The following is a 13,692-nucleotide window of genomic DNA, read 5'->3' on the forward strand; positions in this document are numbered from 1 at the left end:
GGAATGGAAACATCATGAATTCAAATAAATATTTTTTTTTTCATAATTACCAGAGGTGGAGAATTTGGCATATCAATAAACAGAAAATGGGATTAAGACTGAATGTAACAGATTTTTCAGATAAATAATGACATTGTGGCATCTGCTTCTTCTTGTTATTTCTTGTTATTCTTCTTCCAACTTGTTTAAAATTCCAGTATTGTACTGTAGATGCAGCATCTGTGTATTGCTGCCACCCACTGTGACATATTTCTTTTCAATGTGTGTAAACGAGAACGCCACACCTCCTTTAAACAAATGAGACAAATAAATGACATAAATAAAAGATAAATGATAGTCACATAATCTTACTGTGAGACTGATGATTTAGAATTCAGATCAGCTTGTTGATGTGCGTTTATTTTTCTTACCATCGTATCCCTTTGGGGAGGTGTCTCGCCCGTGGTGGGACTTGGTTGTCGGACCTCTCTTTCCGTATCCACCATGCTGGCCGTCGTAGCCGGTGTAGTCGTAGCTGGTCTTAGAGTATTTTTCCAGCTCCTTGGCCAGGTTAGACCGTGGTGTGCTGGTGGGAACGTTGTTTTTGTAGCCATACTGAGGAATCTCCAGCTGCTTGACGAAACACATCGGCCTGAAAGGCAACCGGAGGCAGAAGAGGCTGGGTTTGTATGCAGGGATTTCATTGCACCATTCAGCATCTCTGATTTAAGTAATAAGTGTAAATATAATCGACATTTCTCAAAGCCAAGATGACATTGAACAAGACAAAGTAAACACTGTGTTCATAGTGTATGCTGGAATTTTGACAGCGCCTTTCAGAATCCCTTATTAACAATTAGAGGTTTACCTGCATGACTAAACACACACAGGGGGATGTGTATACTGCTCATTTCACTACACCATTTGGCATCCTTGATATAAGAGACAAAACAATGAAGTCTGAAGACATTTCAAAATGCAGCTGCAGTAACTGCAGCATTATGATTCCCTAGTTAATTAAAGTTTGTATGATCTGCAGTTTCCCAACAACACAAGTGTGGAGATTTTACTGCACCATTCAGCATCCCTGATTTAAATAACATAAATATAATTTACAGCTGTTACCCATGCATACTGGCTTCCCTAAAAACCCAAAAAAGACCGGATGTATGTGCTGGTGGTTCATTGCACTGATTTGCCAGAGCCTTCTTGTCTTAAAGAACTTTTTGAGAGGCAAGACTGGACTGCTTCTACAGTTTTACTGCACTATTGAGCTTCCCCAGCTCATTAAGGATTCATATGTTCTGTAGCTGCAAGTGTGGGGATTTCACTGCACCATTCAGCATCCCAGCATCCCTGATTTAGGAAAAATGTGTAAATGTAATCTACAGCTGTTTCCCATTCAGCATCCCTCATTAATATATGACAATTAGAGGTTGCACAGCATGACAAAACATATCATTATCACTAAACACATTATTTTAATGTTGGTCTGACTATGTAATTCAATGTGGGAGGTACCTGAGGACACGGTCTGACGTCTGATTGGTCTTACTGCCGCTGTCAGTCGAGTGGCTCTTCTCGTGGACCTTCGCCATCTTCTCTGCGGCAGCGATGGGACAGCCGGACAGACTGGAGGAGGAGGGAGGGGAGACAGCACACGGCCTGGTTACATACTGTACTGTGCACACACACACACAAACACACACACACACACACACACACAGCATCTGGCTCTGAATGAAGAGTGGTTCAGCTGTCAGTAACAGCAGCCCAGAATGAATTATGGATTTTAAATGGCCTACTTTATGATGACTGCATCACTGGTTTAGTGACTGATGGTTTGTGACGGATGTACTGACTAACTGACTGGTTTACAAAGTCAAGGTTTGACCGGTTTACTGACTGACTGACTGGTTTGCAGCTGTTAGAGCTGTTGGTTTAGCTACTGAAACTCATTTTGTCCACCAGACAGACTGATAGTTTCAAGACAGTTTGTCCTTTCAGCTCCACGGCTCCCGCCAGCTGCTGGCATTCAGTCAGCATCTAAATAAAGCTGGTGTTGATTGGACGGACAGTTGTTTACGTAGAGTTTATGAGTCGCTGACATGGTATTTCTGGTGTGATTCCGGAGGTAAAGGAGAAGCCGATTGGCTGAAACACCGTTTGTATTCAAAACTAAAACTTCCTGCCTCTCCCTCTGTGTGTCAATCCGGGCAATTCCTAATCACTTGGTACACAGAAGGAATGAAATATTGTTATTGCCAACACACATACAGTACACACACATTTTAAAGGATAACAGGAGTGTGTGAGAAGTGTGTGACAGATCAGCACGGCGGCTGCTGCTGCTGCTATGAAGGCGTTTCCATGGCGACTGCAAGACATGAAAGCTGCGTGAGCTGGTAGCTAACAGTAGCTAAGCTAGCTAGCTAGCGCTTTGTTTCCTCTCCCAGCGGAGCTGTGCTACATAACACACCCTGCAGCCACGTCTGAGCGAGTGTGTGTGTATATGTGTGTGTGTGTGTGGCTTCTCTGTCTGCTAGCGCATGTGTGCTGCTGCCTGTGAGCTAATTTATAAGTGTCTTACTGTGAGCATGTATGTGTGTGTGCATGTGTGTGTGTGGGTATGCGAATGTGTGTTCCAGTGTGTGCATAAAACAGTGTGTATGTATGTGATCTGAGGCTCTACGTATGTGTGAGAAAATGAGTGTGAATCCTAATCACATTACATAATTCAAAAATATGCATGTGTGTGTGTGTGTGTGTGTGTACTTGCTGCCTGCATGCAATGCTTTGCTCTGCCTGTTAAACAGCTGAACTGCTGATGTGACGCAGACACACCTTCAGCTCAGACATGGCAAAATTCAGATTTAAGCCCCTTTCCCACATACATCTAAACCTGGGAATGTGCCAGCATTTTTGCATGATGGCAGTGGAAACAGAGATCATTTTCTACAAAAGAAAATGTGACAATTTTTCGTATCAGGGTCGAGCTAATCCTCTGTAAATCTTTGGCCAACAGCTCTTTTTGGGAAAAAAACTGCAACAAACATCTCATATATGAGGGTTCTACGTAAAACGAGAGACGATCACAAGAGCCTTCTTGTGAGCGGCAACTGGAAGAACAAAGTCACTATTCAGAAATGTCAACTTTTACTATCCATTGAAATCAACAAAGACTTGACTCACATGTGACTTGACATCTTAAGATGTGACTCAAGACAATGCTCATGTTTTGGCCTGGTCAAATCTTGGTCTCAGTTGCATAAAAAAACACTACTAACAGCTTTGAAAGAAAAATGTCTAAATGCTGTGTCATGTAATGGTCAGCATTCAGGGCCTGAAAGACTTGCAACTGACTTTTTAACAACAATTTTCTCATGAAGACTTGTGACTGACTTTGACTTGCCCTTAAGGACTTCAGACTTGCTGAGGAATGCAGTTGCTGAATTATGTTTAGTTTAGTTTTCGCAATGTTAAGGAATTCTTTGATGTGACAAGTCACACCAAGCCAGTCCGCAAAATAAACCTGGGTCTACTTATTGCAAATTTGGGGAAGCAAATGTGACGTTCTGCCACTGGAGATGTGGCTACCACGAGGAAAACGGATAGGCAGCACCAAAAAGACAGCGATCGGCTTGATCTTAAACTTCTAACAAATAACAAACTTACAGTATTTGTACTGTAAATCTGCCACATTCACCTGACGGCGGTGTTATTCAGCGACCCGTCTGAAGGACGCTCACTCACCTGCGATGCGAGTTCCTGTTGCTATTGACATGACCCCGTCCAGAGCAGCCAGGAGTGGGGCACTTTAAAACATTTTCATACATGGCAAGGACTTTGACAGACAGGAAAAGGTGAGAAAGACAGCGAGGGTTAGGAGCAGACAGGAGAGTTACCAAGTGTTCAGCTACAGCGGTTAGGCATGCACAGATTACAGCTGCACGAATGGCACGATAGATTATAGTTGCACGACTGACATGACAATGGGCCACTAAATTTCAAAAAATGAAAATGAACACTGCAACAAAGATTCAGTGTTATGACAAACTTCAGCGTGAAAGGATTATGTGTCAATAGCAGGAAGTAAACACATTTTCACATGTTTGTCCCGTAAAACAACGGTTCAGGGAAAACTGTACATTTTCATTTTAACCTATCACCTCAACAGTTTCAGGTTCGCTTCAGGTTTTGGTTCAACATAATCAAAGAAAACGTCTTTCCCAGTAGAAAAGTTTTTGTCACAAGTTGCAAAAAAATGATTTAAGTTCAAGGTAAATGTCTTGCCATCACAAACTACTCTCTGTTTCTAGTCATGTCTGCTCCATGTAATCCTTTCCTGCTGGGGAAACACAAGTCTCATTTGCATTGTGATTACATTTTATGAAATTTCATGAGACAAGAACATAATGGATGCAAAAGTTTGTCATGCACTGTTAAAATCAACTAATGACTCTGCAGATGGTAAAGGAACAACGTGTGGGGTGATGACTGTACGGTGGTTTATGATTTTGCATCAGAAGAACTAAATATTGTGTTACAACAAAAGTTACCGTATATCCAAATCAATTCTGTTTATGTGTTATGTATCCATCTACAGTGTAATGTGCATATACGGACATGTTGAGCAGTCATTTTTCTTGCATGTCTCTACACCAACAGTATAACTTTATACTGTGTATTACAGGTATATTTCTATTTTCCATATTATATTCTGGTATTGCATACTGCATAATATTAAGTGTTTTATGTCATATATGCACTAAAAACATGCCATAATGCATAATTTATCAAAATATTTTTCATCCATATATTCTATTTAAAATCACTCCCTCTTTAATGAAAACACTGGAAAAGTTAGGACTGGATGTGTCTTGGAAAACTGTGAAACGTCATATAACTTTTGGAAAATGCGTGCTTTATTACCATAAACTTGATTGTGGTAATAATACTAAATTTCTAAGTTATCTATTCTTAGAAATAGAAGTTATGAGAGTCACTTGAAATAAATTAGACAAATTGAGTCTTGTGTCTTGCAGAGTGGTAACTGCAAAAAGAAAACATAATTTGGATATTTTCGGTTATATATATCGACACAACTGCTATCTGTAGTATTCTTAATTTGTATTAAATTCTGTTCTTCTTTATATTGTTACATTTTACAGGTGTGACGCCCTGATTGCCCCCACCTTAAGTTCTATCTAATCTAATGTACCACATTATTATGTACCATATTATCTGTGAGTTTAGTGTGCGTGATTAAAGCAGGTTCGGATGTTCGGAGATGTTCTCGTGCAGGTCGTTTTGTGAGTTTTTGCAGCCAGCAGGTGGATCAAACCGATTGTTCATGCTGTTCACGTTACATCAGCAGCACAGATACCAAAACCAGACATCAAGCAGGTGTGATGAGGAGGAAGAAAAGAAAGAAAAGGAGGACACAAAGACTAAAGCAAAAAAAAACTTTTCTATTGTGCCACGGTAAACATAAGACGACCAACTTTGAAGAGCGTTTTTGTACTATGAAGGCTGTAGAAACAACTAAATGTTCACACTTTTTTTATGTTCTCCTCAGATACTAAAGAAAATCTGTTTTCAAAGTTCACTAGTCTTTGAAACTCAAACCCTTGATAATGTTTTGCAGCGATCAGGGTTTACCTTGCAGTTTGCTCCTCTAATGATCAAAAATATGTCAAAACCACCGGTAGTCTGAATATATTTTGGCACACGCTTAAATTCTGATTTAAAATATTGCAAATTATTTATTTATAAATGAGCAATAAGTCCTCAGCTCCACGTGCAGCATTTACCAAGTCAAACCCAGCATATCTATAAAACACTTCCAACATAACAAAACACAAATGTAGAGTCATGCAGGACGGATGCATGATGGTGGACAGCTAACATGCCCAACATTGTCCAACGTTCACTGCTACACAATCCATCTAACAAGTCATTTGAAGTCAGTATTAATTCTTTAAATCCTATTCTTCTTAAATCAAGAGAAAAAATATCTGCAAGGTGAGATTATCCCAAATGTGTCCACTGAAAAATTTAGTTTAGTTTAATTTAGTGAGTTTTCTGAAATCAGGTGACATTATCCTGGTCTGACAAGTAAATAAACTTAAGTTAAAGTAAGTAAGTTATGTTAAATTAAGTGGGTGAAATCTTGTTGACTTAAATTTAGAGCAGCCACAATACTGCGTGTACAGGAATTTACTTTATCTTTGGACATTAAAGGACAACACTGGTGTACACGTTGCCAGTCACTTCTACATACTGTTAGATAATAACTTGTGGGCAAAATAAAAGAAGATTATGGTTTTAGATCTACATACATTTCTCAGAGGCGAAAATAATCTGACTAATCTGGTTAAATTAAATCTCAGGGGTTGGAGCTAAAGAACCGCAATTTCGCTGGATGAGTAACATCGCTTACTGGGATGTCTGATTGGGAAGAATGGAAAAACCTCAAGTTTTTCCGTCTTGGGAGCATTTTTCTATTCTAAGATCCCTTTGCTAGCCTTGTAGTCACACTAGATAAATATCTTAAATTAGCTACCTTTATTGTGTTATTTACTTATTGTAGCAGTTTGTTATCAAGAGAAACCAGATACAAACAAACTGTGTTTAACTCATTTTAATTAGCAGAATCAAATGAATTAGAGTTAATATTGGATTTTATTTTGATGTCTTTTTATTTTGATGTCGTTTTATTTTAACGTCTTGCTTTTGCAGACGTTTTACCACTGGTTATATATGAATATCGTAGCTAGAAATACTAAATATCTCCAACTCAAAATTATAACTAGGAAAATGACTTTTCCCTCTCAGCTACTTGTAATTACACCTGAACGATATGACGTGAATGCGGCATTAGACCCAATGAGACCCATTAAGCCAAAAGATGAAAGAGAAAGCAACTACCACCATACAGAAAACTAGCCATTGCATGTTGTCTAACTTAGATACTGAGTCTAGCTAACCCCTCAAGTTCAATGTAGTTTTAGCCCAAAGCTTGATATTAACGTTAGCTAACATACATTATTTATACATTGCTAATTGTATTTATTACGCCAGAGTTTCTTCTTTGAAATTTAATTTAGGTATTTAGACAACTTTGCCAATTAGCTTAGACAGAAAATGTGGGGGTCTGAGCTCTCCCAGCTGAAGTTTAACTCAACCAATAAGATGTGTTTGCCTCCAAAGCAGCTCTACCTCTGAGAAACGATTGTACAATTAAAACCACAACCTTCAGCATCAGACTGAAGTACTGTGCGAGCTGAAATGACTTGTCAGACTGATTATTTTTTAAAGCTGGGTGTGTTTTCAGTGCAGCATGACATCCAGGCAGTGGGACCTACTCTCAGGTGGGACTCGATCTTTGTGAGGACACCCGGACAGGCTGCGGTGGTGCGGATACAGACCCGTCACATGACCAGTCCCGTCACAGCCCGGCGTCGGACACTTACTCTCCTTCTTCTCCCCCCTGGAAGAGTCTGGAAAGGACAGCGATATGAGACAGAGTGAATGAGAGGGAGGTGGTGTTGAGTCAACAGGTAACCAGGGGCCGAGTGTCGGCACAGTCGGCTGTTTTCTGGCATCAAAGGACCAAATGTGAATGGGCTCTGGTGCATATATGGGTGCCATATTATAAGAATGGGTATGTCATGTTCCTACATAGCTAGCTACCTAGCTACATTCATGAAACGTTTCGACAGAAAAAGGGCGACAAGCATGGATGAGACTGACGCAGCTGTACAAGATGTTCCTTGTCGAAATGATAACTCTTAAATCTCCATATTTATTTGATCATTGTGAAAAACTGCTCCTAGCAGCTACTTTGGCTTCCATGTCAACTGAAAATTACATTTGTGGGAGAGATACATGACTCGCTACTGATTGGTTCAGGGAAAACAAAACAAAATACCTCCCTTCCAGCAAGAAATCAGCTAACATAAACACTATATGTAGGGGTGCCGATTTGGGCTGAGAATCAGCTCCAGTTAGCAGCACTTGGGTCAGCGTTGGGCCAGAAACTGACACCTGGAATTGGCCTGAGTTTACTGTCCTTGGTCAGATTCTTGATCATAATGAAAGCTTTCCTGTGGACTAATAAAAACTTCCTGTGAGCTAACAAATTCATCCTCTGTGCTAATGAACCAGTCTGAAGCCCATCTGAGTCTGTTGTGTGGCTGATGACTGCACAGCTCCGACTCCCTTCCAGCGGCGGTGGGGTTGTATTTCAGTGGATTTAGAGAAATAGGCCGCAGATAGCGTCCCACAGATGGATTTGCTCTCCTAACGGGCCGTGCAGATTGCCATTACTCATGCCTGACAAGCCGGCCGTCTGATGTTCCCACACCGGCCTATTTTAACAACATAAGCTGCTGTCAGAGGAAAACCATGCATCTGCAAAAAAAAACTGTGTTGGTCCTGAATGCAGAAAATGAGTGTCCATTATCTCATCGGCGGCCATGTACAGCATTTCTGAAATAACACAATGGGACTTTAACAGGTTTTAAGAGCCCAGGGGTCAGAAAACTCATTCAACCCAGAAATGTTTGAATCAGGGAGGAAAAAGACAGACATTAAAGTTACAGTTATGTGTTTTTTCCCTGATAGCCTCCGGCTGCTGCAGGGAGGGTTGAGGGTTACAATAAGTCAGGCAGACAAGATTAACTTCCTCCCTACTGACCCAGGGTGCCTGCGGATCCTTAAAAAGTCTTAAAACGTCTTAAATTTAGTTTTTGATATTCAAGGTCTAAAAATGTCTTAAAATGTCTGGAATTGTAGGCATTACATTTGATCTGAGGCAGAATGAATGAACGTTTCTATTTTTTTCTTCAGTTTTTATGTTTTATTTTCCGATATTTTATATCTCACAACAATGACAATTTCCGCAAATTTAATAAGAAGTTCCAGAGGTTCGTAGCGCGACGTGAACTTTGTCGCAAAACATTCAAACTTGGAACAATGTTTAGCACGAATTCTCACATGAGAAAACTCTCCTCCTTCTGAAGCTGAATAAACTCTTTAACCCCCCCTCGGATCAGCTGGAAAACGCATCGTCACAGAGCTGAAAACAGGCTGTTTTTCTCATGAAAAGTTGACTTTTTAGAGATACGTGGCTCTCAAAGGACAGCGACTATAAAATTATCTTATAGACCATGATGCATTGCTGTAGATTAAACTACCCAACAGTATATAAAGGAGTTAAAATGAGCTCAACCGTAATCAACTACAGCAGTAAAATGCAACACACACATTAATGCAGCTGCAATATTAATCCAGAAACATCAGATATAACAGGAAAACACTGACAGGGAACATTTTACTGCACAATGAGGACTTTTACTACAGTAAGGTTTTGAATGCAGGACTTTTACTTGTAGTGGAGTATTTTCACAGTGTGGTATTAGTACTTTCACTTAAAGGATCTGAAAACTTCTTCCACCACTGCTGCTCTGGCAAAGCCTTCAGCTACCATTCATCAGACTACCGCCAAACAGTTTTATTTTCGTTGATGAGAAGGTAGTTATGTTGGCTAATGTGCACTGAATATTTCAGTTATTCAAATTCAATAAAACACAATAACGGTGCATATTGTAGTCTAGTTTGTCGATTTCTTTTGCCGCGATAATGGCATTATTTTTTCCTTGTAGAGGTATTAAAAAGGACTTAAAAGTCATTAAATTTGTAGTTAAAAATGTGCAGATACCCTGTGACCTGGGATCGGATTTTTGGGAGTAAAAGCTGATTCAGGTCAAATGTGATGCAAAGAGGTGATGTGAAATTGGCAGAAGAGAGGAAACATGATCAGATGACGATTTTGTGAATATAGTTCAAACACTCAGGTTTTCAGGAATATTTGCTGTCGAGAACAAACTGTATTTATTGTTTTTATCATCTGATGATAAAAACAGTCCACCTGAGTCCGAACCATCTGAGTCTGTGTGACTTTCTGAGAAGATTGTGTGCAGTTTCATAGCTCGTTTATTACGGTATAAATTTTACTGCTAAATTAACAACACAACACGTTTCTATTAAAATGATTTTGTTCAGGTGCTGTGAACACTGATGCAGTTTGATGGTGTAGAGCTACACACTGACTGACTGAACTAAATTTGCCTCTGGAAGTCCAGCCGTCGTGGTAAAAATAGCCCTGGCATGAAAAAACCTCCCAGACAACAGTTTCTCTTTTCCAGATGTAAAATATCTGAATCCTCATGAACACAAAGCATTGTTTGAGATTAAATGCATGCGTTATGCTATAGGTGAGAGCTCAAAACTGCAGCAAATATTTGCTTATTCATTGACTGATTTTCCCAGCAGTGTCCAACATATAGAATCAACATACAGTATATAGTCTCATAACTTTGCTGAACACAGATCAATAATGACACAGTGAGGGTCATTGTGGTCAGTGTGTGGGTTTTTGCTGCCTACCTTTAGGGTAGTACGGCCTCTTCAACCCATCGTGGTGCATCCTGGACTTGCGCTCCTCCGCGGCACTGCTCAGCCTCGGGCTATGCTCGCCGTGGCCACGATGATGATGATGGTGATCCCGACGGGGAAACGTGTGCTCTGAGGCCATCCGATCCCTCATAACCTTCGCCCTCTCCGATTCCAGGGCGATGGCCTTCTCCAGCAGCGACAGGTTTCCCTTGGCCATGTCGAAGGTCTCGTCCGAGCGGTCAGAGGCCACCGATGTGGTATCTTCATCGCCTTCCTGGCTGCAGCTGGTTGGATAACCTCTGGATGCTGGGCTCAGCTGCTCCTCCAGCTTCATCAGGTTCACCATGTCGGAGTAGCTGCGTTCCAGAGACCTGTGTTCCTCCTGTGCACTCTGGTGGCAGCTGTCGTACCTGAGCGGTAAGTAGGAAATGACCACCAGTGACTGGCAAAATACTGGAAAACTCTGGCTGCTAAGTTGAGGTTGTCTAGCAGTTAGAAAAGGTCCAAATCTGTAAAGCCTGGAGAAAGAATGGTTTGTCCAGGAAACCAGACAAAAATATTTGGCCTCTCAATAAAAGCTGAAAACTTTTACATGATTTTTCACAAATCTACTGTTGATAACTATGGAGACACAAGGCTCATGTAAATCCCAAATGTGACATTGTAATATCCCCATGTGAAGAGAGAGGTAAACCAACGCTACTGTGCCTCGTTCTGAACCAGTCTATCTGAACAGCAAATAGTTCTGAAATCAAGTCTAATAAACCTACCTGATGAATAACATTTTGAAATATTACAATCTAAAAAAAACTTTAATTCCACAGCTTTAGCCAACAGTATTTGACCATAACAAATTTGTGTCGCAAACACAAACAGAGGCAAGAAAGGCAACAAAAACAACAGTACTGTTATCAACCATAAATGAAGCAGGCCCCTGTTCATTGAGTGTGAATAATCTGTCAATTACATCTCAAGTCTCGTAGTGTAACACATAACATACATTCATATGAGTCATTTTTTACCAAAACATAAGCTTCTGTAATTCTGTTAGTCATCACTTACTAAAGGGGAAAATGTATCCTTGCTCGGATACAACCTAAAAACAAACAGTTTTATAAATAAATTTGATGTTTATATTAATTAAATGAAATAAACAAAATGTATTGAAAACATATAGGCCTGCGTTTCCACAAACCCCAATCAACACTGCTGAAAAACTGGCCCATTGTTAAACCTAACTGCTGATCCCTGGCTTTTTTGACGGTTTTTACTCTGGAACAGGGGTTTTCAAAGTCTGGCACTGTGGGGCCCCCCTCAGACAGAATCGAGACAACTGCGCCCCCCAATCATGCTCTAATATTTGGAACTATAATAATTTGGGGGATGTAAATAGGAAGTATAATGTTGCCATGGAGTCAGTGAGTTAGCTGTGGGGTTTTGTTTACATTTTGGCAAATTGGTACCATTTATTCACAGTTCCCGTTTGCAATATATGCATGGATGTACAGACAACTATCACTGGATTACTTTGATACTGAAGAAAAGTTCTGGAATTATAAGGATTTATGGATGTTTATTCGCGACTGTTTATTTTACTTCGAGGAGGAGTACGTTGTTTGACTCAACTTGCTGCTATCAGGCACTAAAGTGTTTTTTAAGCTTATTTTTTATGGGCTTTTTTGCCTTTATTTGATAGGGATAGCTGAAGAGATACAGGAAATGTAGGAGAGGGGGAGGGGGGTGACATGCAGCAAAGGGCCATGGGTTGGAGTCGAGCCCGGGCTGCTGCGGTAAGGACTCAGCCTTGTACATGGGGCATGCACGCTCTACCAGGTGAACTACTGGGGCGTCCCAGCCCTAAAGGTTTTAAAGTATTTTAATTGCCTACATGAGCTGTGTGTCGCAGCTGTTGACCGTGTGGATACGGGGGCCAAATCAGAGAGCCAAACTACAATAACTAACAACCTGTTGTTTTTAAAGCACTGTTATGTCCCTTTCAGCTCACACAGTAGCTTAGCCTCATGTCTCTCCTTCGCACCCCCCTGAGGAGACGCGCCTCACTGCTCTGGAGGAACAACGCCCACTAACTGTTTTGTGACATAAAACAACCCAGATTTCCTTTCAAATCAGACCCATTGAGTCACAGCAGAAATGCCAATGGTATGTATGCTCATGTGCCACATCTACCTGCAGAACCTTTAATATGACACAAAGGTGGATGAAAATGTGAATATGTGGAATAAACAAAAACATGATCAAAAGAGAGATTATGTACCTGTTCAGGTGATGCACCACCTGCTGGTCTGTTGGGATTTGGAGTTGGTGGTGGAGGACGTGGAGGGCGGGGCGATCAGACGTCTGTGTCTCGCTCAGTTTCCGAGCCAGATCGAAGCATTGGTTCCTCAGACACTCCAGACTGCTGAGACACACCTCCTCCTCGCTCTCGTCCGCCTGAACCCTAACCCCCACGCCGGGCCGCCCGTTAGCATGGCCGCCATCGTCCACCATGGCACCTTCTGGGTAGCCGTCCTCGGGCAGCATGGCACCGTGGCCCTGCGCCAGCAGCTTCAGGGAATCTACTGTCTCCCTGACTACATCGCTGTCCAGGTCCACGCTCAGTTCACCCTTCCGGTCGCCCTGATCGCTGCGGTCATCCTCCTCATCGTCTTCATCTTCCCCGGCGCTGTTGGAAGAGTTGCTGTTCATCTCAGACTCGGTCATGGCCTGGTAGGCAGCGTCTTCTGCGATCTTGCCCAGGTTGAGCAGCGACTTAGCGACCAGCTCGTCGTAGTTCTCGTACTCCTCTCCGGTGCCGTTACCAGCACTGATGGTGCAGCTGTTGTTGTTGTTGTTGTCGTCCTTCTGAATTGGAAAGAGCTTTGATTGTCCACTGGGTTTGTAGTGGTTCTCTACTGTCAGGAAAGAAAAAAACAGACCTCTCAGGCTTCACAGTGTTTGGGTATCTAAACACAAAACCCATCTCGCATCATAGCCAGTTTTTACCAATCAGCATAGTTTTGCTCAGTATTTTGCACTGTAAACAACATAAACAGTAGGAAATTGGTCAAAAATAAAAGAGGAAATTGATTCATTTTGTAGATAATATAACTATCTGCTCATTTATAGAATAAAAATCCTGCAGATGAAAAGGAAATGAAGCTCTTACAGCCGCTAATAAACTCAGCAATGCTGATGAACCCAGTTTCTTCTCATATATTCCTGAATACATTAGCTGCATCTCTCCCAATTATG

At 41.3% G+C, this 13,692-nt stretch overlaps 1 protein-coding gene across 7 annotated transcripts in view; it reads right to left on the reverse strand.

Moving 5' to 3' along the window:
* myt1la (myelin transcription factor 1-like, a) overlaps positions 1-13,692 on the reverse strand; it is a 73,153-nt gene that overhangs the window by 23,898 nt on the left and 35,563 nt on the right. For 4 of the 7 annotated variants that reach the window (XM_044169047.1, XM_044169049.1, XM_044169046.1 and 1 more), the window contains exons 7-12: positions 12,716-13,352; positions 10,432-10,850; positions 7,347-7,481; positions 3,733-3,823; positions 1,501-1,611; positions 411-631 (exon numbers count right to left, since the gene is read on the reverse strand). In XM_044169047.1, the coding sequence (XP_044024982.1) occupies positions 411-631; positions 1,501-1,611; positions 3,733-3,823; positions 7,347-7,481; positions 10,432-10,850; positions 12,716-13,352 (1,614 nt within the window). The remainder of the gene's footprint in view (positions 1-410; positions 632-1,500; positions 1,612-3,732; positions 3,824-7,346; positions 7,482-10,431; positions 10,851-12,715; positions 13,353-13,692) is intronic. The other 3 variants (XM_044169051.1, XM_044169048.1, XM_044169052.1) reach the window with 1 other exon arrangement.

This window comes from Siniperca chuatsi, linkage group LG16 (assembly GCF_020085105.1).
Source record: "Siniperca chuatsi isolate FFG_IHB_CAS linkage group LG16, ASM2008510v1, whole genome shotgun sequence".
Classification (NCBI taxonomy): domain Eukaryota; kingdom Metazoa; phylum Chordata; class Actinopteri; order Centrarchiformes; family Sinipercidae; genus Siniperca; species Siniperca chuatsi.